General features: G+C 36.3%; 1 protein-coding gene across 2 annotated transcripts; it reads left to right on the top strand.

The window, feature by feature from the left end:
* The first annotated feature begins 1,046 nt into the window (after positions 1-1,046).
* On the top strand, positions 1,047-20,424 carry si:ch211-152p11.4. 2 transcript variants are annotated; one of them, XM_087295836.1, is made up of 7 exons: positions 1,047-1,232; positions 1,461-1,527; positions 2,422-2,911; positions 5,066-5,121; positions 5,306-5,436; positions 14,114-14,280; positions 20,117-20,424. In XM_087295836.1, exons 3-7 carry the CDS (start codon positions 2,468-2,470, stop codon positions 20,285-20,287), a joined length of 969 nt encoding a protein of 322 aa, XP_087151962.1. In that variant the 5' UTR covers positions 1,047-1,232; positions 1,461-1,527; positions 2,422-2,467; the 3' UTR covers positions 20,288-20,424. The 2 variants fall into 2 exon arrangements, with proteins under 2 accessions (XP_087151962.1, XP_087151961.1); XM_087295835.1 differs by lacking the exon at positions 1,461-1,527.
* Positions 20,425-21,965: the final 1,541 nt, after the last annotated feature.

Raw genomic sequence — 21,965 nt, 5'->3', positions numbered from 1 at the left:
GTTTTAAAGGCAAAAGGGGGTCGAACCCGTTACTAGTAAGGTGTACCTAATATAGTGCCCGGTGAGTGTATACACATTCTATGATAAGTTAACTTTTATGATAGTAAAAAAATGTTGCTATTATAAAAATAACATTTTTAGATGGTTGCCTAATCATTTTAAAAATGTGACTAAAAACTACAATCTATACTAGTACTAATATTCAATCTAATAACTGCTTCTTTAATATGATTAATTTCACATTCACATTTTCCCTGCGCTAAAAGAACTTGCTATAAAAACATGTGTTGTGTAACCGCTCCATCTACCGGACAAACATGGATTTGCAGACGTCCAGGAATCCAACTTCTTATAAAGTCACAAATAAAATGGCTCTTGGATTTCATAAATGCCGGTTTAGCGAATATATTATTTCATTTAGGCCTACTTAATTCGTTTAAAAAGATTAAAAGGATAAATCTCATCAATCAACTGAGTATCCATTGTCCTATGCATGCATGGTCTGTAGAGGGCGCTCTTCGAGAGCAATCGCCACAAACACCTGTTAATCATAATTTATCTCAAGCGGAGAGCAGGAATTCACGTAAAACGTATTATAGTATTAATTTTGTCATTTACAAAAGAAATGGGCAAAAATGTACTATTAATATCAATGGAGACAGTAAACGGATGTTCTGAATGCGCCTTGTAAAACTGTACCATAGTAACAGAGGTTTACTCCAAATTATAATTACGTAGCCTACTACAGCTATTGTTACTGCTGTAAAACAATAAGGTGTCAATCTTTTATCATCCTCAAACAGTAATCCTCCTGCAATTTTGTTTAATATCTGACACGTGATGACTAACCAGTTTCCACAGCGTCATTACAATGTTTGTAGTAACTGTGGTATTTTGACGTCAAGTACAGTAACAGTTCTCGTGTTAAACTCAACAGCGCTTTCAGTGTCATTATTATATGCTACTCGTCTTTCTATGTAGGAAGGGCAAGTCCAGACTGAACTATGGGTGTGACAGAAAGAAAATAGGCGTTGCTTTTGTCATTCAGGAGTAAAATGAAAAGAGGGACAAGCAAGACGTGATTTTAGACGGTCGCACGAAGTCTCGCTCCGTTCAGCCCACTCGCTTTGGATCGAACCGCTCTGTGTAAACAGACAAACCGACTCCGAATCACTCGGATATACTAAACCTGTTGGGGTCTGTCACAGGCGAGAAAAACGATCTTCCATAAGGTATGCTTATATGACATATGTCAGCTGTTTTGCAGTGCTCATGTTTCACGTTTTTTTGTGTTGTTACTGTTGTTGTTTACAATCTGCAATAGAATCGCGACGCGTCAATCTAGAGATCTCTTTTTAAAATCAACGATTTCGCGCGCTCACTATGTAGAGACGTTTGTTGATTATAAATTGAGATTTGTGTTTTGACGCGTCGTGCCTGTTTTTCCTCTTTCTCTCAAGTGTTTCCTTCATTCTTGACTTCAGAGTCTTCAGTTGACACGTTTCTAACAAAAGTAAAGCAAAAAACGTAAGTTACATTTTAACTTTTTAACAAGGTTAACAGACTAAGTAGGTTTCAAAAACAAACAGTATCTCTGAAGCAATCTGAGGAAACGTCTTACGAGATTTTACGCTAAATTAGACAATGATATGGCAAAGAGATAATAATTCTTTTACATGAGAAGTCAGCAGGAAACATAGTATAGTAGTCCACAGTATGAAGTACTTTTTCATTTATTTATTAATCTTATCTATCTGTAGTTTTACCTTTCAATTAACAGTTCTTAACCTTTACTTTAGTGAAGAATGTATTATTTATACATTTATACATAATTTAAAGACCCCTCCTCCCTTTCCCTTTAAACTTATTTACTCTTTTCCATTTTTGTTCAATGAAAAGCTTCCATAGATGTTAAAGTTCTTTCATAGAACAGACCTTAAGTTCATTTTATTTGAATTTGTCAGTCTGTCTGAGCTAGATGTAGTTTGTTTGGTATTGACACATAGACAGCAAAAGATGCTGAATATTCATTCATTTAATTTCTTTTTGGCTTAGTCCCTTTATTAACCTGGGGTCGCCACAGCGGCATGAACCGCCAACTTATCCAGCATATGTTTTACGCAGCTGATGTCCTTCCAGCTGCAACCCAACTCTGGGAAACACTACGGCCAATTTAGCTTATTCAATTCACCTATAGTGCATGTCTTTGGACTGTGGGGGCAACCGGAGCACCCGGAGGAAACCCTCGCAAACACAGGGAGAACATGCACACCCCACACAGAAATGCCAACTGACCCAGTTGGGGCTCGAACCAGCGACCTTCTTGCTGTGAGGCGATCGTGTTACCCACTGCGCCATAGTGATGCCTGATGCTGTAAATATTTTTATTTATTTTTGTCTGTTCTGTTGTCCTTTCTGCAGGCCTCTGTCATTTTCCTTATCAATCTGTGTTTTGGAACCCATCAAAATGCTTCGTAAGTCCAGTTCAGTGGGTACATTAGTAGAGCTGGATGGATGGGAGCAGGTGGATAGAGATGATCGCCCAGGCAGCTCAGAGGATGAGATGGACGGGGCTTCAGCATCCTACCCTTGCACCCCAGATGCAAAGTCAAAGAGTGCAGGAAAGGGTGGGCTGATCCGAGAACACAGTTTTAGTGTGGAAAATCTGGTTGGCTTGGATAAGGACTCTGATCTACTGAGAGTTACGAATCTTAATGAGAGTTTTAAAGCCTACAGTGACAGCCAGCTCACTTCCAATGCCAAAGGCAGCAGTGAGAGTGTGGAGAAGTGTTGCACTCTTCCTGGCTCTTTCCCATCCAAAGAGAAATCCGAAGAAACTCCTCATCACCGGCTGCAAGCTCACTCCAAGCTGGCAGCTGCTAAATTACACATTAAAAGTTTGTTTGGACAGGTGAGTTCTAATGCTTTTAGTTAATGAAGTTCATTGAATTGTAATAATCATTCAATCTTTGATATGACCATTTAAATAGTTCAGTTCACATGATGATAAGGTGACTATAAAATGTTTTCTTCTACTGCAGTTTGATGTTTTAATACTGACAAAGGCTACGTTTGTTTGGTCAGAAATGCAGTAAAACACCAATATTGTGCAATTTTATTGCTACTAAAGTAACTTTTAAATTTAAGTATTTAAAAAAAAAGTAAGTTATTAGTATGATCAATTTTAGCATCGTCTCTTGAATCTTTAGTGCCATACACACTTTCAGAAATCATACTAACATGCTGATTTGGTTCTCAAGAAACATTTTTTTCACTAAGTCCATTTTGAAACTTCTAATTTCAAAACTTCCCTTTATAACACAATGGTTGGGTTTGTCCATATTTAAGTGTTTGACAAATAGAAGTTGAAAATAACAATTTCTCTGGAAATTAACAGCATACAGTTGAAATCAGAATTATTAGCCCCCCTTTGAATTATTTTTTTCTTTGAATTTTTTTTCCCAAATGATGTTTAACAGAGCAAGTAAATTTTCACAGTATGTCTGACAATATTTTTTCTTTTGGAGAAACTTTTATTTGTTTTACTTCGGTAGTAATAAAAGTAGTTTAAAAATTTTTTTATAACCATTTTAAGGTTAATATTATTAGCCCCTTTAAGCTATATTTTTTCCAATAGTCTACAGAACAAACCATCGTCATACAGTAACTTGCCTAATTACCTAACCTGCCTATTTAATCTAATTAACCTAGTTGTTAAGCCTTTAAATGTCACTTTAAGTTTTATAGAAGTGTCTTAAAAATATCTAGTCAAATATTAATTACTGTCATCATTGCAAAAATAAAATAAAACAGTTGTTAGAAGTTGTTATGAGTTATTAAAATTATTATGTTTAGAAATGTGTTGAAAAAATAAGCTCTTCGTTAAACAGAAATTGGGGAAAAAAACGGGGCTAATAATTCAGAGTGGTTTATAATTCTGACTTCAACTCTGTATATATATATATATATATATATATATATATATAAAAAAAAAATATATATATATATATATATATATATATATATATATATATATATATATATATATATATATATATATATATTACTGTCATTTTTATGTGTCCTTGCTGAACTAAATGTTTGAACAAAATATTACTGACCCCAAACTTTTAAATGCAACTAGTAAATTTGAATTAAATTCATTTATTTAATACAATTTATTTAGCTGATTTCCAAGACATTTGCAACAAATAATTTATTTTTTAATGTACAAATATTCCAGGAATTGAACCACTATAATGTATATTTCATGACAAATAATGTCTAGAAAACACTTGTGTGTGCAAAACCTTCCTCATTTATCTTTGTCCACCCACTCGAACTGATGCCAAAACTATCACATAACCCTTAAATGTCAGCCAGCTTGATGGTGTTCTTCTTTTACAACCAGTGAATAATAAAAAAAAAAAAACTGAAATCTAATAAATAGATCACATAATATAATATGCTGAAAGACATTTCCTTCAATTGCTCTGAAGCTTTCTCACACTGGCCCTGGGCCATTAAGCCTTTTTTATTGTCGAGCCTTGTTTATGCTTTGTACAGTACAACATGTCATTCGTATACATCAGGAGCTGCAGAGCTTTCAGCTCCAGGATACAGTCTTGCTTTTTTCAAATCTGCAAGCCAAGTGTGATGATGTGAAAAGCCACGAATGCTTTTGTATTACACAATTAGTAAAGCTTGCTTTTACTCAGTTCTACCCCTTGAGATATAATGTTGCTTTGTCCAAACAGTAAAAGGAGAACCAAGCAGTGAAAGAGGAACTGGATGTTCTGGTTTTATATAAAGGGAATCACACTAATGATGTAAAATGTGTGTGGTTTTTTATCTATTGTGACAGTGCAAGTGATACAATTAAAACTTTCACTTTCTGGAATATTTTGGCATTTGATATAGTATCTGGCTTTGTCAGAAAGATTTCCATGACGTAACACTGATATGACATTTGTTTAAGTCATGGAACATTTTCAATCAAGCCGGTTATCATCATGATGATGTTGTGCGTATCATTGACCTTTAATTGTTTTTTTTTCCACACAAGAATTCACCACATTCCTCGCATACGAATTTGAAAGAGCACCGAGAGAATGTAACCAGGTAAAAGACATCACCTCCGCAAATAATCAAATCACATTTTTGCACTCTTTTGCTTTGGGCCTATCTTTTGTCCCCCTCTTGCAAAACTCCTCCTAGTCCCCTGTTTTGGCCCAGTGTTATTAATTCCACAATTTTTCAATGTGCTTTTTTGTCACGTATCCTCTCACACTCTTGTTTCTCTCAGCACGAAAGAGAAGCGTTCTCGAAAGCCTTTCCTCCGGCAGTGGAGTCAGGTTGGCCATGGCAGAGGTCGACTCAGCAGGAAAGAAGTGGAGAGCTGGGCCAAGTGCCTTGAAACTTTGCTGGCCAGCAGAGGTGAGCACTCCTTTATAAACTGCTTGAGTCGCCAGGCAGCTGGTCAAAGGACGCTTGCGAGACACCATAGCGTCACATGCTAATGAACCGCTGTTGCGCTACCAACTTTGACCTGGAACGCTGTTCTTGGAAATCAAGATATTTGTGGCCGACTGGCCGTTCATGCTTGAAATGTTGTCCTAATGAAAATGTTACATGCAGAGAGGACTAATACATCATGTGGTTAATGAGAGATACACCACTGTTCAGATTAGGGTAAAATAACTTTGTACGTTTAGGGTCAAACAAAAGTGTGATTCGTTTGACAGTGTTGCATTACCCTCTTGTTTTGGTTCAGGTTAAAATGGCAAAATTCCAGAATGTGATTATGCAAATCATATGTGGGTACAACTGTACTCTCATTGGTCCGAGAGCATCTTGATATGCTGCACAATATATTGTTTCAGTGTCAATATCACAATGTCACATTCAGGATCTTTATAGTCATGTTGGGATTAGAATTAACCAGGATCTACAGTTCAGAGCGCATGATTTGATTGCAAAGTTTTACCCTAATATTATAGTGTGAAAGATATTTATTTTGATGTGTTATGCCGAGTTCAGACTCCATGATTTTCAAAGTAGTCACGTCACAGATGTTCTCACACTGCATGACTATCTGGGGTAGCGTTTCGCCGCTGCTTTGTTTATACTGTAAGATTAATCGGCGACAGGGGATTTCACACTGCATGACTTTACAATAGGAGATTCGCCGACAATTTTGTCTTGATCTGCAAACTATGTCCCACAACCAAAGACACACGAGAAGTAAAATAGAAACAACGCGTGGTCACGTAGTATATCTTTTGTTATTAACTACATAGTGAGAAAGAAGCCTTTAGTGGGGTAGAAAATGTAATTATTTTACTCACCTAGGTTTTAAGGGGAATTAGCAATTTCTCCTCAACTTTTTTTCTTTTTCCTCCGGTTGGGGTATGGTTTAGATGATGCGTCAAATAGACGCGGGTGCTCCTGCCAAATTTCCACTAGTTTATCCTCCATTTCTTGGGTCTAAATAGACTTGAAAAGAAGCCCTTTTAACTTCTCTCCTAACCTCTGCTGGCTTGCAGATACTCATACTAGTGCAGCAACAGCTCTCTTTAGCTGTAGGTAATCACCAATGTTATTTTTTACTCCAAATATCTCACGGGCGTCGGCGTCTCATCTGCGATTCTCTCAGTTTGCGTCATTAATAATTGAATGAATGAGCACTGATTTGCCTATGATTTCAGGCATTTGTCTGCGATTTCTTAAAACCTGTCGGCCTGTCAATATTTTTGGCTAAAATTATGCAGTGAGCTCTGTATTTGACCCGTGATTAGACTATACTTTTAGAAATAAAGGTACGCAAGCTGTCACAGGTGTAGTACCTTTTAAAAGGTACAAATTTGTACCTAAAAGGTTCATATTAATACATAAAGGATACATAGTAGAACCTAAAAAGTACAAAAGTGTTCCTCTTAAAATTTGTAGGTACTAATATATACTTTTGAGGTACCAATATGGACCATTCAAGTAGAAATGTGTACCTTTTGAAAAGGTACCACCCCAGTGACAGCTTGTGTACCTTTATTTCTGAGAGTGTACATGCAGTTTTATTTTACATTTTATTATTTTTTATTATTAATTTATCTACCTCAATACTGTTACACTCCACCAAAAACCATTAAGCAGTGTTTATTTTATTTTTATCATTGTTTATTGTTTTCATTTTTGCTGTAGTTTGTTGATTTTATGTATTTTTATGCATTTTGTGTATTTTGTGCACATTCATTAACGTACAATATCCCTGACAAAGCCAAACTCCTAATCAAAGTGATTGGGAAATTCTTTCCAAAGAGAGTTACTAAAGTTATCTTGTAAAATTATAATCATATCGCAACACAAAATTGCAGAAAAACGAAATAACGTAATGTCCCTTTTTTCCCCAATATAGCACAGGCCTATATATATATATATATATATATATATATATATATATATATATATGGATGGATGGATGGATGGATGGATAGATACGCACACACTGTTAACAATTTCTGTAGAATCTACAGTAACCTTAAAGTTACAAAAATCCTTTACAGTGTATGAATAAAAGCTAATATATTTTTTTAAATTTAACAATATTTGATTGAACAAGTGTAACTTCTAAACGGTAGTGTGGGTCATCTTGGTGGTAAATCTGTGGTTCTGTATTACATCAATGAAACACCCTTGAAACTATTTCCTTCTAACATTGAGGAACCACTTGTGTAGCTTCAGGCACAGGTTTCCGGAGAATTCCCAAACAACTTGAAATGAAGAAGCAAGATAAAGCAGTAATGAACATTTCCCCCAGAGGCTGAGAGTGATGACGTACTATTGCACAGATTCAAATTAAAGCACTTAGAATTTTTACATTTTCAAGGTCATTTTCAGACATGAGTCAAGTCCCTTGTGGCTATAGAATATTTTGGCCTGTTTTTATTATTGTTCTTTTAACAACACACATCTTGAGGTTTATGACTCATGTTTGTAGCACCAGTGTTCAGATTCAGAATGTGTGTTTTGGGCATTTATTAGTTATAATAATAGTTGCCCTAGAATAATTGTTATATCTGACCTCTAATGTTAGAAGAAAAAGCACAACACACTTCCTGTTCTAAGAACAAATTACATCTAAGAAACTTTTATTAGTAGTAAAGCTTGTGTAAACGGTGGACAAATGCTGGATAGGGTTACACTTGTCTTGACTCCAGACGTCATGCTTCCAGTAATTTCCTTTCAGTAATTAATAGGACTTAATGATTAACAGCATCTCATCGTGTCCGTCTCTCAAACAGCGATTAAAAACAGAAGACTGTTATTAACCCTAATATGATTTTTGTTCTGCCCCTTGGAAGCAATTTATTAGTGTTGACATGCATTGTAAAATCGAATAATATTCGCATGTAGCACAGTTTGCAGCTACTGAACGTTTGAGACAAGGTATAAAATAGATTGAGAAATTCAGTTCTTTCTGTGTCACGACACTTGCTAATTTGGAAACTAATTATCTCCATAAATAGGAGTTATTTAATGAATAAAAAAATTAAATAGTCATAAATAGCATGTTTCTCAGAAAGCAATGTATTAGCTTTGTAGTTGTTATTAGACTGAACATTTTTATGTTGATTTAACTCAAATGGTTTTTCAAGTTGCTTAGAATCATCATAAATCTGTTCATTTAAACATATTTTAGATGAAATACATTTAATTGTTTTTATGTTTAAATACAGCTAGATATAAATAAATTAAATTCCACAAAATATTGAACTTTATAACTAATTTCTAATAACTGATTTATTTTATCTTTGTCGTGATGACAGTAAATAATATTTGACTAGATATTTTCAAGACTCTTCTATACTGCTTAAAGTGACATTTAAAGGCTTAACTAGGTTAATTAGGTAGGCAGTTAGGGTAATTAGGCAAATTATTGTATAATGATGGTTTGTTCTGTATCGAAAAAATATACAGCTTAAAGTGGCTAATAATTTTTACCATACATTTTTTTAATGAAAAACTGTATTTATTCTAGCCAAAATAAAACAAATAAGACTTTCTCCAGAAGAAAAAATATTATCAGACATACTGTGAAAATTTCTGTGAAATGTATATATATAAAATTACTGTGAAAATATATTTATAAAATATGTATAATATTATAGTATCTTGATGTTACTAAAATAACTTAATAATTTATAATCTTATAATCTATAATCTTGCTAGTATTACACATGATTTGTGTAATTTGTTTAAAATATGATTAGCTCAACCCTTTAACCTTTCTGGTTGTAAGATAAAATGATCAGATGTTTTTTTATTGTATGGTGGGTGTGTTCTGCTGTCTAGACCGTTTTAAATTTTGTAACTCCAGTGCCCTGCCCTTGTCCTGCTTCTATTTTCTGTCTCAAGAGTTTTGCAACCCATAGTTAAAGGATTTTAAGGAAACCTTAAGTCAAGGAAGATATGTGGCTGTGAGAAACACAAAAGTTGCCTTCCAAGGTACTTGTCCCTCCACCTGCTGTTAGTTTGTGAACGTGTCATCTGAGCCGCTAAACACACACAGCTTCTTTTTTTAATCATCAAAGCAGACCAGGTTTATTTATATAGCAAATTTTATACACAATGGTGATTCAAAATGCTTTTCATAAACAAGATTAAAATAAGCATACAATAAGCATAAGAATTTAAATGTAGTAAAACAGGTTTAAAAGGAAGGTCCCACTTTATAATAAGTGGCCTTAACTATTATGTACTTGCATCAAAATATACAGTCTACTTAATGTGCTCATAATTTATTGCAGAGCACTTCTGGTGCAATGGAGGTGGGATATGGTGTATGGGTAGGTTTAATGGTGGGTTATGCAGTGGTTCTCAAAGTGGGGGTCGCGGAACAATGAGAGGGGGTCGCATGGTGATTTCCAAAAATCTAATAAATTGAAATCGATTTTTTAAAATAACCATTGTTAAACCATAACCTACAGAAGATAAAAATAGTTACATTAAAAAATCAACATACAAATAAATAACCATGAGCCTTTTCAATTTTTTTTCTTTTCCCCGTTGGATTGAGGCCCCTGTGGTTTTTATGTTAGATTATTTACACCGCGTCAGTTTCAGCAGATTAATTTTGCGGTTTCAGCCTAAACTTTCTGACACCTTTATGGCACTCACATGCAATAACAATAATAATAATAATAAATAATATGGTTGTTAAACTGTTGCATCTTTTTGTGTTGTCAATATGCTTGTGTTTATATAGGCCTATTGGTGTGTGTGAGCCGTTGCGTGCAACATTTGTGTGATTATAACCACTTTATATAATAATGGGGGTTGCCTGGCATTGTTATTTTGAGGGGTCACGGGCTGAAAAGTTTGAGCACCGCTTAATTAAGGTTTAAGGGATGGTCAACAGTGTAATTAAAATGTAAATACAGAAATTAATTAAAGATGCAATTACATGCAGGTATTTAATCAAGCATAAGTACAATGCAAAATATGTATTTGCACAATAAGTACATTGTAATGAATTATTAGTTTCATAGGTACATATTAGTTAAAGTCACTTAATAAAAAGTGGAACCAAAAGAGTCAAATAAAGAAAGTAGCTAAAAGAAAATTCACCCTGCTTTGACTGAACTCTTGGAGTTTCTAATTTACTCAATCCTAATCATCTGAATGATCTGTTAGGTTTGTATTCAGTGATGTCTTAGGCCATTTCGTGATTTATTAATTATAAGTAGTATTGATTATAAGTAATAATACTTTAAAATCTATTCTGAATGTAACTGGAAGCCAGTGTAAAGACCTGAGGACAGATGTGCTCTGATTTTCTGGTTCTGGTCAAAATCCTTGAAGCAGCATTCTGGATGAGCTGCAACTTTTTGGGAAAGCCAGTGGGGAGTCCATTACAGTAATCCACCCTGCTGGTGATAAAAGCATGAGCAATTTTCTAACTCTAGAAAAAAAAGCATTTATTTTTTGGCATGTTTTGAGATAATATGCTGATGTAGTAACTGCTTTGACATGACTACTGAAACTGAGATCTGAGTCCAAGATTCTTTACTTTATTTATTTTTTGTTGTTGTTGTTTGACCGATAGAGCCAAGGTACGCATTAATCTTGAGACTGTTGTCTGTGTTTCAAAAATGCAATAACTTCAGTTTTGTCTTTGCTTTAAGAAAGTTTCGGCGCATCCAACTGTTTCATTAATGCCTTGGTAGAGGGTGAGAGGGTGTCAATGGGTCTGTAGTCATAGGTGATCATCAGCATAACTGTGGTAAAAGATTAGGTTCTTTCTCATTATTTGGCTTAGTAGGAGCATATAAAGGTTCAATAGGAGAGGTGCCAGAATAGAACCTTGTGGGACTCACATTTCAATCTCCCATCCATTTTAATGGACATCTATACTATTAAAAGCCAAAAACATGCATAAAAATATGCATTGGTTTTGCATAAGCTAGTGTGATCCAAAACACTGACAACATTTTCATTTAGAAGATATAAGCCTTTAAAACATGCAGTGATTTTTTTATGACATGCATGACAGCTTCTCTTTATATTTTTCTGACCAATCAAATGCTTTCTAGTATCTGAAGGTTCCCGTTTAATATGGCTCTCCTGCAGATGAAAGTCACTCATTCACATGCAACCAAGAGTTCACTCACCTAGGATTCACCTAAACACTTGTAAATGTAGTCATTTAAAATATAAAAATAAGATAATAAATAATAGCTAAAACAGTGTTGATCAGAAGTCCTCCATTTTTATTAAAATTGGGCACACACCAAGCTGTCATCAAAGAAATAGCAGCTTCAAAAACATTTTCGTCACCTTGCGTCAGCTGCATCTGGTCCAATTCTGTCCAACAGCCAACCATCTGCTTGGTGTGTCCCAGCCTTTAGTCACAACAGTGAGGGGAGAAACCCTCAAATTGAACACTCTATATGACAAACCCAAAGCAGGGAAATTCATTGCAGTTAGCTTACAGACATCTATTCTAGGACATTCAATATTAAGTCTGCTAATTACAATTATAATGTTGTATATGGTGAATGGCACATATTGCATGATATAGGGGATATAAGATTCAAACAGTGTGATTTCTATTAGGGTGAATGAAGTCTGGTATTGTGTTATCACACCCTTTCCCCACCCCTCCCCTCCGGAAAAATGTAGCAAACAGAGCAGATCATATGTGAGTTGGCATGGCCCACAAAACGTATCGGACCCATTTAAATGACACTGAAAACTATATTTTGTAAAGCCCCTATTATGGGTTTTTGAAAATGACCTTCCATGCAGTGTGTAACACAGCTCTAAGTGAATGAAAACATCCAGCTGAGGTTTAAATCTAAAACTGCACCGTGTTTAAAACTTGATTTGTTTATGAAATAGTCGACTCAGAGTCGAATAAATGAATCCTGTTGGGTTTGGATCTTTTGCCTGAGCGCATTGATGCCGATACGGTACATCAGTAAATAAGGCATAAAATAAATTACAATGAAACTGTTGTTGGAGACCCCCAAAACCAAAATATGACCTTTTATAATGCATAATAGGGGCTCTTTAAAGCAGCCAAAGAGACAGATGGGTAGTTGACAAAATAGGAAAATGGTCTGTTTGAGAAAAATAAGGAGTTTACTGAACTGTACTGTGAATATGTCCTATGGTGTAACATGGCAAAATGATGAACAACTCTTAATAATATACAAATAGCATAAGAGAGATTCATCTTCATTGTTTTACACTTTTCTATGTTCAACAGCCACTTACTTGCATGTATTTTGGGAGTAACTTAGGAATTTACGTGCTGAATCCTGCTTGTATGAATGAGGCAAACGCCATAAACGGAATAAAAATTTTTAAATGACTTTAAAATTCGATATGTGGTATTTATTAACGATTTTCTTTTTCATTGATAAGAGCTCTAATTTCAAGAGTTCACACTTAGCTGATGATTGATTATAAAGCTTGTTTGGCATGCTGTCCCGGAGGAGAGCCCTGAGCTCATAAGATACTTAAGCCCAGGGTTCCCTCCCATTTGCAAGGCGAGAGGGGAGTTTGAGCTCCGGTAGATCTCGAGAATTCCCTTGCTGTAGTAGCTAATGAACAGATAGTGATTGCTCTTAGAGATAACTACTTACTAGGAGCTTGTCTGTCTTTTGAACGACGGGAGGAAACCGGGAAAAACCATGCGAGCACGGGGAGAATGTGTAAACTCTGCACAGAAACATTGACTGGCTTGGTAAGGACTAGAACCAGTGACGTTGTTGCTGTGAGGCAACAGTGCTAACCACTGGGCCACTGTGCCACCCATCTAGAAAAGGAGGAGGAGTAGGGGTGGAAGGGGGAAGTTCTTTAAAACGAAGATGGCTGTGATATGGAACTTAGGGTATTTATATTGGCTTAGGAATCATCTGATTGTTGAATCATAAATTGAATAATGCAGGTCCAGCCGCAAGCAATCATAATCATGTGATTCTCTCAAAATTAGTTTATAAATAAACTTCACTTATTGAACTATGCTTGAGAAAGTCTTACCAAATAAGTTTTGAAATTTGACTAAAAAAATACAGCAGTTTTATAACAAGAGGTCCAGACAAATAAATGTTTTACCATTTGCTGCATTTTAAATGATGACTGTCTAATTATTTCCCTTTTTGTCATGTCATCAATTCAGATCCAGCATTGCTATTATAGACTTTATCTGTCTAGAACAGGGGTGGGCAAACTCGGTCCTGGGCAGCTGGTGTCCTGCACAGTTTAGCTCCAACCCTAATCAAACACACCTGCTTATAGATTTCTTGTGATCTTAAAGACACTGATTAGCATGTTCAGGTGTGTTTGACTAGTGTTGGAACAAAACTCTGCAGGGACACCGGCCCTCGAGGATCAAGTTTGCTCATCCCTGGTCTAGAATCTGATGTGCTTCAGTTAAAAGTCTCAGGCAGAGCTTTGATATATAAACAAAATGCTATTGGCCTTTTTTCTAAAGAAGAGGATCTCCTTGATATGTCCCATCTTGTTTCAATTGAAATTCACATTGAGTAATTCTGCATTTAAATGTGCTTCAGCAGATCTGTAAGGTTGTTTCTGATCTCATCTGTTTCAGTGGGATTCTCGGTTTTTGAGGCGTTCCTGCGGTCTGAGTTCAGTGAGGAAAATCTGCAGTTTCACGTGGCCTGTGAGCAATACAAGAATTCATCCAACAAATTCACTCTGCAGAGGCGCGCAAAAATGATTTTGGAGACCTACATCATGCAGTCTTCTCCCAGAGAGGTAGGTTTATTCAGAGCTGGTTGGTTGTTTGTTTGCCGGATTCATGCATAAACAAATATTAAGACGCAAAATGTCCAAGCTGGTCTTTCCCATACAATCAAAATAAATGTAGACTGGGCCTGCTGAACCCTAAACTTACAAAAATGTAGCAGTATGGTACATTCTTAAGCCATTCTTTACATGCAGTGTATTGAGTTAAGCTGACTGTCACAGATGGACCATCTGCGTTTTTAAATTGCTATAATTTGCAACTTATAATTTTAACTTTGCTTTTTCCTCACACAAGTCTATACATGACTGCAAACATGTTGAAATGTCCAACTTCTTATAAAACCTAAATTATTAATGAAAAATAATACATTTTGAGGTGACACGGTGGCTCAGTGGTTGGCACCATCACCTCACAGCAAGAAGGTCACTGGTTTGAGTCTCAGCTGGGTCAGTTGGCATTTCTGTGTGGACTTTGCATGTTCTCCCCGTGTTGGTGTGGGTTTCCGGTTACCCCCACAATCTAAAGGCTATAGATGAATTGAATAAACTAATTTGCCCATAGTGTGTGAATGAGTGTGTATGGATGTTTCCCAGTACTGGGTTACAGCTCTAAGGACATCTGCTGTGTAAAACATATGTTGGATAATTTGGCGGTTCATTCTGCTGTGGTGATCCCTGATGAAAAAAGGAACTAAGCCGAAGGAAAATTAATGAATAAAACAATTTGGAGCTTGACAATCCCAGTGTCTGTTATAAACAGGATGACCACTGTGTCTTAAAATGTCTGCAAAAACTTAATTTTAGGCCTTAAAAAGTCTTATATTTACAGAAATATTGTTTCGTAGGTCTTAAATCATTTTAAACAGGTCTTAATTTTCTTATATCCATGAACAAATTAACAAATTGTTTATTTTGAACTCGATTTACTGATATAGTTTTGGTTTCAGTTTGCCAAAAAAAGTTCTCCATTTAAATATGGTGAGGACCCTGACCTGGACAGTTGTGCATATATTCATATTATAGTTTTTAAAACTTTTGAAAAGAAGGGTTATGTTAATTAAAAAGTGCATCTATACAACCAGAGTTTGCTTGTTTAGACACATTATTCAAAACAAGTATTCTCAAACTTTTCAGTCTGCAACCCCCAAAATAACAATGCCAGTGACTCGCGACCTCAAATACACTTTGAGGTGGTTATAACTATATAAACATTGCACACAGTGGCAAACATACAGTTGAAGTCAGAATTATTAGCCCCCCAGAACTATTAGACCCTCTGTTTATTTTTTCCCCCAATTGCTGTTTAACAGAGAGCAGATTTTTTCAACACATTTCTAAACATATTTTCAATAACTCATTAATTAGGTTAACTAGGCAGGATAGGGTAATTAGGCAAGTTATTGTATAGCGATGGTTTGTTCTGTAGACTATCGAAAAAATAAATTAGCTTTAAGGGGCTAATAATTTTGTCCTTAAAATGGTGTTCAAAAATGAATAACTGCTTTTATTCTAGCCAAAATAAAACAAATAAGATTTTCTCCAGAAAAGAAAAAATATTATCAGACATACTGTGAAAATTTCCTTGTTCAGTTAAACATAATTTGGGAAATATTTAAAAAAGAAGAAAAAAAATCAAAGGGGGGATAATAATTTTGACTTCAACTGTATACCAATGGGCCCAAGTTTAATTTTGGAGAATGCCACTCGGAGACCGTCCTCCATGTTCAGTAGTGGCCTGTATTACAGTTTTTCTCAGTCACTTTTGTGCATTTCTCAACACTATTTACATTTGCACAACAGTTACTGCATTTCTCAAAACAATTAGTACAAACTGCAAAACCTAGTTGATAACCTGCAAAAGTGTCTCTTGCTCCATGGATCGCTCAGTCCTCAAAAGCAAGTATTCATGTCAATTAAAGTGTCAGTGTCATCAAGATGAAAAGTCCTGACACCATTGTTTATGATTAAAATTATGACAGTTAACTCAGTATATTTTTCAATACAGAAGTGTCTAATTGTGGTGACACTTCCTGAAAATGCTCAAGACAGCACTTTACACTATTTACACAGCCATTTGAAAACTACAGTAAAGTTAGTCATCACTGCATTTAGTGAGGTGATTTACTGAGTACAAGCCACTGAATATGTTTCACATTTTCACTGCATTTTCTCTTTGCAATTCTAATTTATTCACAGCATTGTGCAAAAGAATAAATACACCCTTATTTACAACAAAAATAAACTACCTTTGGGTAGAGCTGTGCACAACTGTAAACAATATTGCAGTACTTAGTGGAACTGAACCGACAACATACACAGGTCTGTTAATCATTGATGAAATTTTTCAATTTCATTTTCAGGAAAAAATAAATTAAACATTTTTATAAAATTTGTTGACAGATTTTGAAAACTAGTTCAATATTGTTGTATTTAATGACTCAAGTAATGAAATGAGGACTATTAGTTTATATGGAATGATTATTCAGCATTTACAGGTTTAGTTAATTTTGACTGACATGACATAACCAAATCATAATGTTATAAAACAGCAGAGAGTTGTATGAAAGCAATTGATGAAAGCATTAGCAATTTGGTAGAAGGAATGTGGAACTGCCACTATGATGTGCACAAATGACTAATTGTTTTGAGAAATGTATGAACTGTTGTGCAAATGTAAATAGTGTTGTGAGAAATGCAACAAAGCCACTGAGAAAAACTGTCATTTTAAATTGACCTGAATGCCATAAAGGTGTCAGAAAGTTTAACCTGATTCCATAAAATCAATGTGCTTCATCTGATGCTTTTGCTGTGTTTTTAATATAACGTAATCATCACAGGGGTTGCAAAAAAATCTAAAGGCTGATGACCTTTATTAGCATGTTGTTTTCTGATGTTTATTATTAACATTGTTACTTAATGTTAACAATGTTAACATTACTTAATGTTAATTATTAACAACTGTTTTGTTTTTCAGTAGGTTGTGATAAAATATGGTCATTTTAATAGTTTAATAAAATAATTCATCAAGATGTTGCCCAGCATGCCCACCGTGTTGCGAGCTCCTAGCAAACTTTGTTTTTAGTATGTTTTGCTTGTATTTTTGTCGTTTTTCGTGCTGGATGTACACACTCTCATTACCTAAGACAGACACACACTTCGGGAAATTGTCCCCCTCGTTGCACATTGAAGACCGGACTTTGAGTTCTTTAACGACGCACTGTTTACAACCACAGCAACAGAGCCCTTTGTCTGGGTCAAACAATCGAAGCAACAAAGGAAACGCAGCCGGAAAAGAGGAAAGAGAGCCGGCGTCCTCGTCAGACTGAGACGCTGTGGTTTTCGACCTCCATTCCATACCATTCTGCTGGCTAACGTTCAGTCACTGGACAACAAACTTTGCCAGCTACGGGCGCGCATTTCCTTCCAACTGGAAACAAGAAACTGCTGCATTATCTGCCATACAGAAACCTGGTTATCTGCGGAGGTAACTTTCGGGGTTCTCCGTGCACCGTGCGGATAGAACGAAAGAACTAACAGGGAAAAACAAAGGAGGAGGTGTTTGTTTCTTTATTAACAACTCATGGTGTGATGAGAGGAACATACACCCAGTTAGATCATTCTGTTCTCCTGATCTGGAATATCTTTTGCTTTGGTGTCGGCCACACTGGCTGCCGAGGGAGTTCACAGCTGTTATAATTGCAGCTATCTACATCCCCCCTCAAGCCAACTGTACAGGAGCATAAGCAAGTAAGAAAACGCACACCCGGAGGCAGCGTTTATTGTTACAGGGGACTTTAACAACGGCAATCTCAGGAAAATCGCTCCAAAATACTATCAACACATCACCACAAACAAGCGTGGGGACCAGATTTTCGACCATTGCTGTTCCCCGTTTAGGGACGCATACAAATACCTCCCCCGCCCAAGGAGCATGTGACAGGGACTTAATTACATCACAGACTTTAAAAGTAACAAACCCGCCATTGTAAACATTGCTGCGTCTCTCCCGGACGAGCTTGACTCGTTCTACACCTGCTTTAAAGCCCAGGACAGCGTGCACACACTGCGCGCTTCCGTGGCCGAAACCGCCAGCACACTGTCTGTTTCTGTAGTGGATGTAAGGAGATCTTTCCGTCGTGTGAACATCCGGAAAGCTACGGGCCCAGATGACATCCCTGGACGTGTACTTAAAGCATGCGCACACAGTTTTCACGGACATCTTTAACCTCTCACTCTCTCGGTCTGTGGTTCCCACATTCTTTAAGACAGCTTCTAATGTGCCCATACCAAAATCAGCTAAAACCACATGCTTGAATGACTGGCGTCCAGTTGCAGTGGTGTGAGGAAAACCACCTCTCACTCAACATCAGCAAAACCAAGGAGCTGGTGGTGGATTTCAGGAGAGAGAAGAGAGAACACACCCCCATCACCACCATCAACGAGACACCAGTGAAGAGAGTCAGCAAGTTTATTGACGTACACATCGCTGAGGATTTGACATGGACTGCTCACACAGACGCAGTGCTGAGGAAGGCACAACACCGCCTCTTCTTGCTGGGGCGTCTCAGGAGGTTTGGAATGAACCCCCACATCCTCCGCTTGTTCTACACCTGCACTGTGGAGAGCATCCTGTCTGGCTGGATCACCACCTGGTATGGACATCGCAAAGGCCTACATAGGATTGTGCGAACTGCTGGACGCGTAGTAGGAGGTGAGCTTCCCTCCCTCCAGGACATCTACACCAGGCGGTGCATGAGGAAAGCCAAGAGAATTATCAGCGACTCCTGCCACCCAAGCCATTGACTTTTCTCTCTGCTACCCTCAGGCAGAAGGTTCCGCAGCATCCGGTCCCCCACCAGCCGGCTGAAGGAAAATTTCTTCCCTCAGACTATCAGGCTGATAAACACTTAGCACACCTCACACAGACTCTTCCATACTCCACACTGCACATCATCAATATGTAGCATGCACTGCACTTAACCAATCCATACTTGAAACAATACTGCCTACAACTATGTGGACACCAATTCATAGTACATATCGCTGTCAATTTTACATAGTCCTGTTTTTTTTTTGGGTGTATGCTGTTGTATTTTCCACTGTCGTTGTATTTGCACTGTCTGTATTTTGTACTGTCTGGAGCCAACACCTAAGCTTTTCACTCATCATAGCACACATGCTGCTGATGATGTGACAATAAAAGTGATATGATTTGATTTGATTAAATAGTTTTTTTGGAAATCGCCAAGCAACCCCCTATAATGAATGACTGAATGCAGACACAGTGGATAGCAGTGCAGCAGGCCTCTTGCCATATCTATTCTAACCATTAGCCCTGCTATAGGCAAACACAACAGCACGGATATAGGCCATGTGTCTGAATGGTAATAAACAGATAAAAAAAAAGTCAGCCGTTCTCCAATTCTCTTACAGCTCTCCTGACAAAAATGCTAGTAAAAACTAATTGCAATGCGGCACATTTGCTCATTCACTTTGAGCAAGCTCATACACACACACGAAAAGTGAAATAAATAAGGAGGCATGTGGACATCACACAAAATCTAATCAAGTAATTTTAGCATGTCAAAGTACAATTTATGCATATAAAATATATTATCTCAACGACAAAATTGTGGCTAGTGAAAATGGCGAGTGGCTAGTAATGTTAGAAATATACTAGCCACAGTGACTGGTGATAAAAAAAAAAAAAAGTTAACGGCAAGCCCCGATTGTAATTAATCTTTCAAATTAAAATTAGACATCCGTCAGTGTATTTTTTTTTGACTTAACGACTCCTTTATCTTCTGTGTTGGTTGATCAATACATTTCTTTCCATCATCTTCAGGTGAACCTGGACTGGAAGACAAGAGAACTGACCCAAACTCTGCTGAAAGCCCCGTCACACACCTCCCTCACACATGCCCAAAAACGCATCTACGGCCTTCTGGAAATGGACTCTTACCCCCGTTTTCTCCAGTCAGAAATCTACGAAACATTACTGAGGGATTCATATTAAATCAAGTTTGGGCAGTGTCCAAAAGTGGCTATAAACTGAATGAGCACTGTCCCGTTGAGAACATTTGATGAAAAAAAATCATCTTAACTACTGAAGAACGTTTTAATGGAATAAAAAGGGAAACAGATAAACAGGGATGATGCGATTGTCGTAAACTTGAATGCACAGTGTCTTAAAGGTCATGCAAAATGGAGGTGCTACGGTTTTTACTTCTTCAGTTTGGGCTTTACTCAGTTGCTGCACAGAAAGAAAAAAAAAACACCTCTGGCAGATACTGTATAAAGAATTAAATGGCATGTTGACAGGCAACAAGAGGGAAAACACGTCTGGCAAGAATGGGCTGTTCAGTGACAGGACATCAAGGTCAGAAAATTGTGCACTTATAAAGACATGCTAATGACTTGTTCTTGGTACTAAAAATAAGTACTTATTTTTTGAAGTTCCACATAAATAGTTCTATTTAAACCATAAGTTAAGATGCCACGAATGCAAAATTAATGTAATAATCAGAATTAGCAATATGCACTTTTTTAAAACAGACTTGCAATCTTTACATATCACCAGTTCTGGATTGGGTTGAGATACAAATTAGCATAGCACTGTCATTTTTCTTGATTTTATAAATCTGAAGAATGTCACTAAAGACCAGGGTCAACAATGAAGTCTTGTAGAAAAAAAATGGTAAGTAAAGATATTTCCAAAAAGATTTAGATTTTATCTAAAATGAGTCATGATTACAGATCTGTTAGCATTGCATTCGATTAATATCTTTCACCTAACGTTTTTTAGTTGACATTTTTGCTATTTTGATCAACACCATGAAGTCATTTTTGTCGGGTTAGCTAGATTATAGTGTCTTTTTTAACAGACACAAAATATTGTATTCTGATTGTCTGTGCATTTACACCACTGCTAGAGGGTATTATAAGCTCTGGCTGCCATGTAGCTGCCATTGATGATCAAAAAACATTGTAGAATTTTCTTTAAAAAAAATAATAATAACCTATTAAATACATTGTGTGTAGTGATATTTTTGTGTATATATTTTAGTGTTAGTCAAATTTCAACATGCATTAGGAGAAGTTTACTAGCTTGGGTCTTCATGTTAACGTACATTTACAACCCGTCAACAAATATCCATTAGCCCTAATCACGCCCAAATCGACAGCTAAGAAGTGGCCCACTTTCTTTTTGCTAGAATTGAACCAAAGCAAATTTTTCCGCCAGACTATTTCTAAACAAAATACTTTTACTAACTCATTTCTAATAACTGATTAATTTTATTTTTACCATGATGACAGTAAATAAAGTTTGACTAGATATTTTTCAAGACACTTCTATACAGCTTAAAGTGACATTTAAAGGCTTAACTAGGTTCATTAGGTTAACTAGGCAGGTTAGGGTAATTAGGCAAGTTATTGTATAATGATGGTTTGTTCTGTAGACTATTCAAAAAAAATATAGCTTAAAGGGGGTAATAATTTTGACCTTAAAATGTTTTTTAAATATTTAAAAACAGCTTTTCTTCTTGCCAATACAAAACAAATAAGACTCTCTCCAGACGAAAAATATTATCAGACATACTGTGATAATTTTCTTGCTCTGTTAAACATCATTTGGGAAATATAAAAAAAATAAAGGGGGTGTAATAATTCTGACTTCAACTGTATATTAACTA

This window comes from Danio rerio, chromosome 19 (assembly GCF_052040795.2).
Source record: "Danio rerio strain M-AB ecotype USA chromosome 19, GRCz13ab, whole genome shotgun sequence".
In the NCBI taxonomy this organism is placed as follows: domain Eukaryota; kingdom Metazoa; phylum Chordata; class Actinopteri; order Cypriniformes; family Danionidae; genus Danio; species Danio rerio.
Note: the sequence above shows the minus strand (reverse complement) of the source record. Positions and strands in the feature narration are given on the sequence as shown.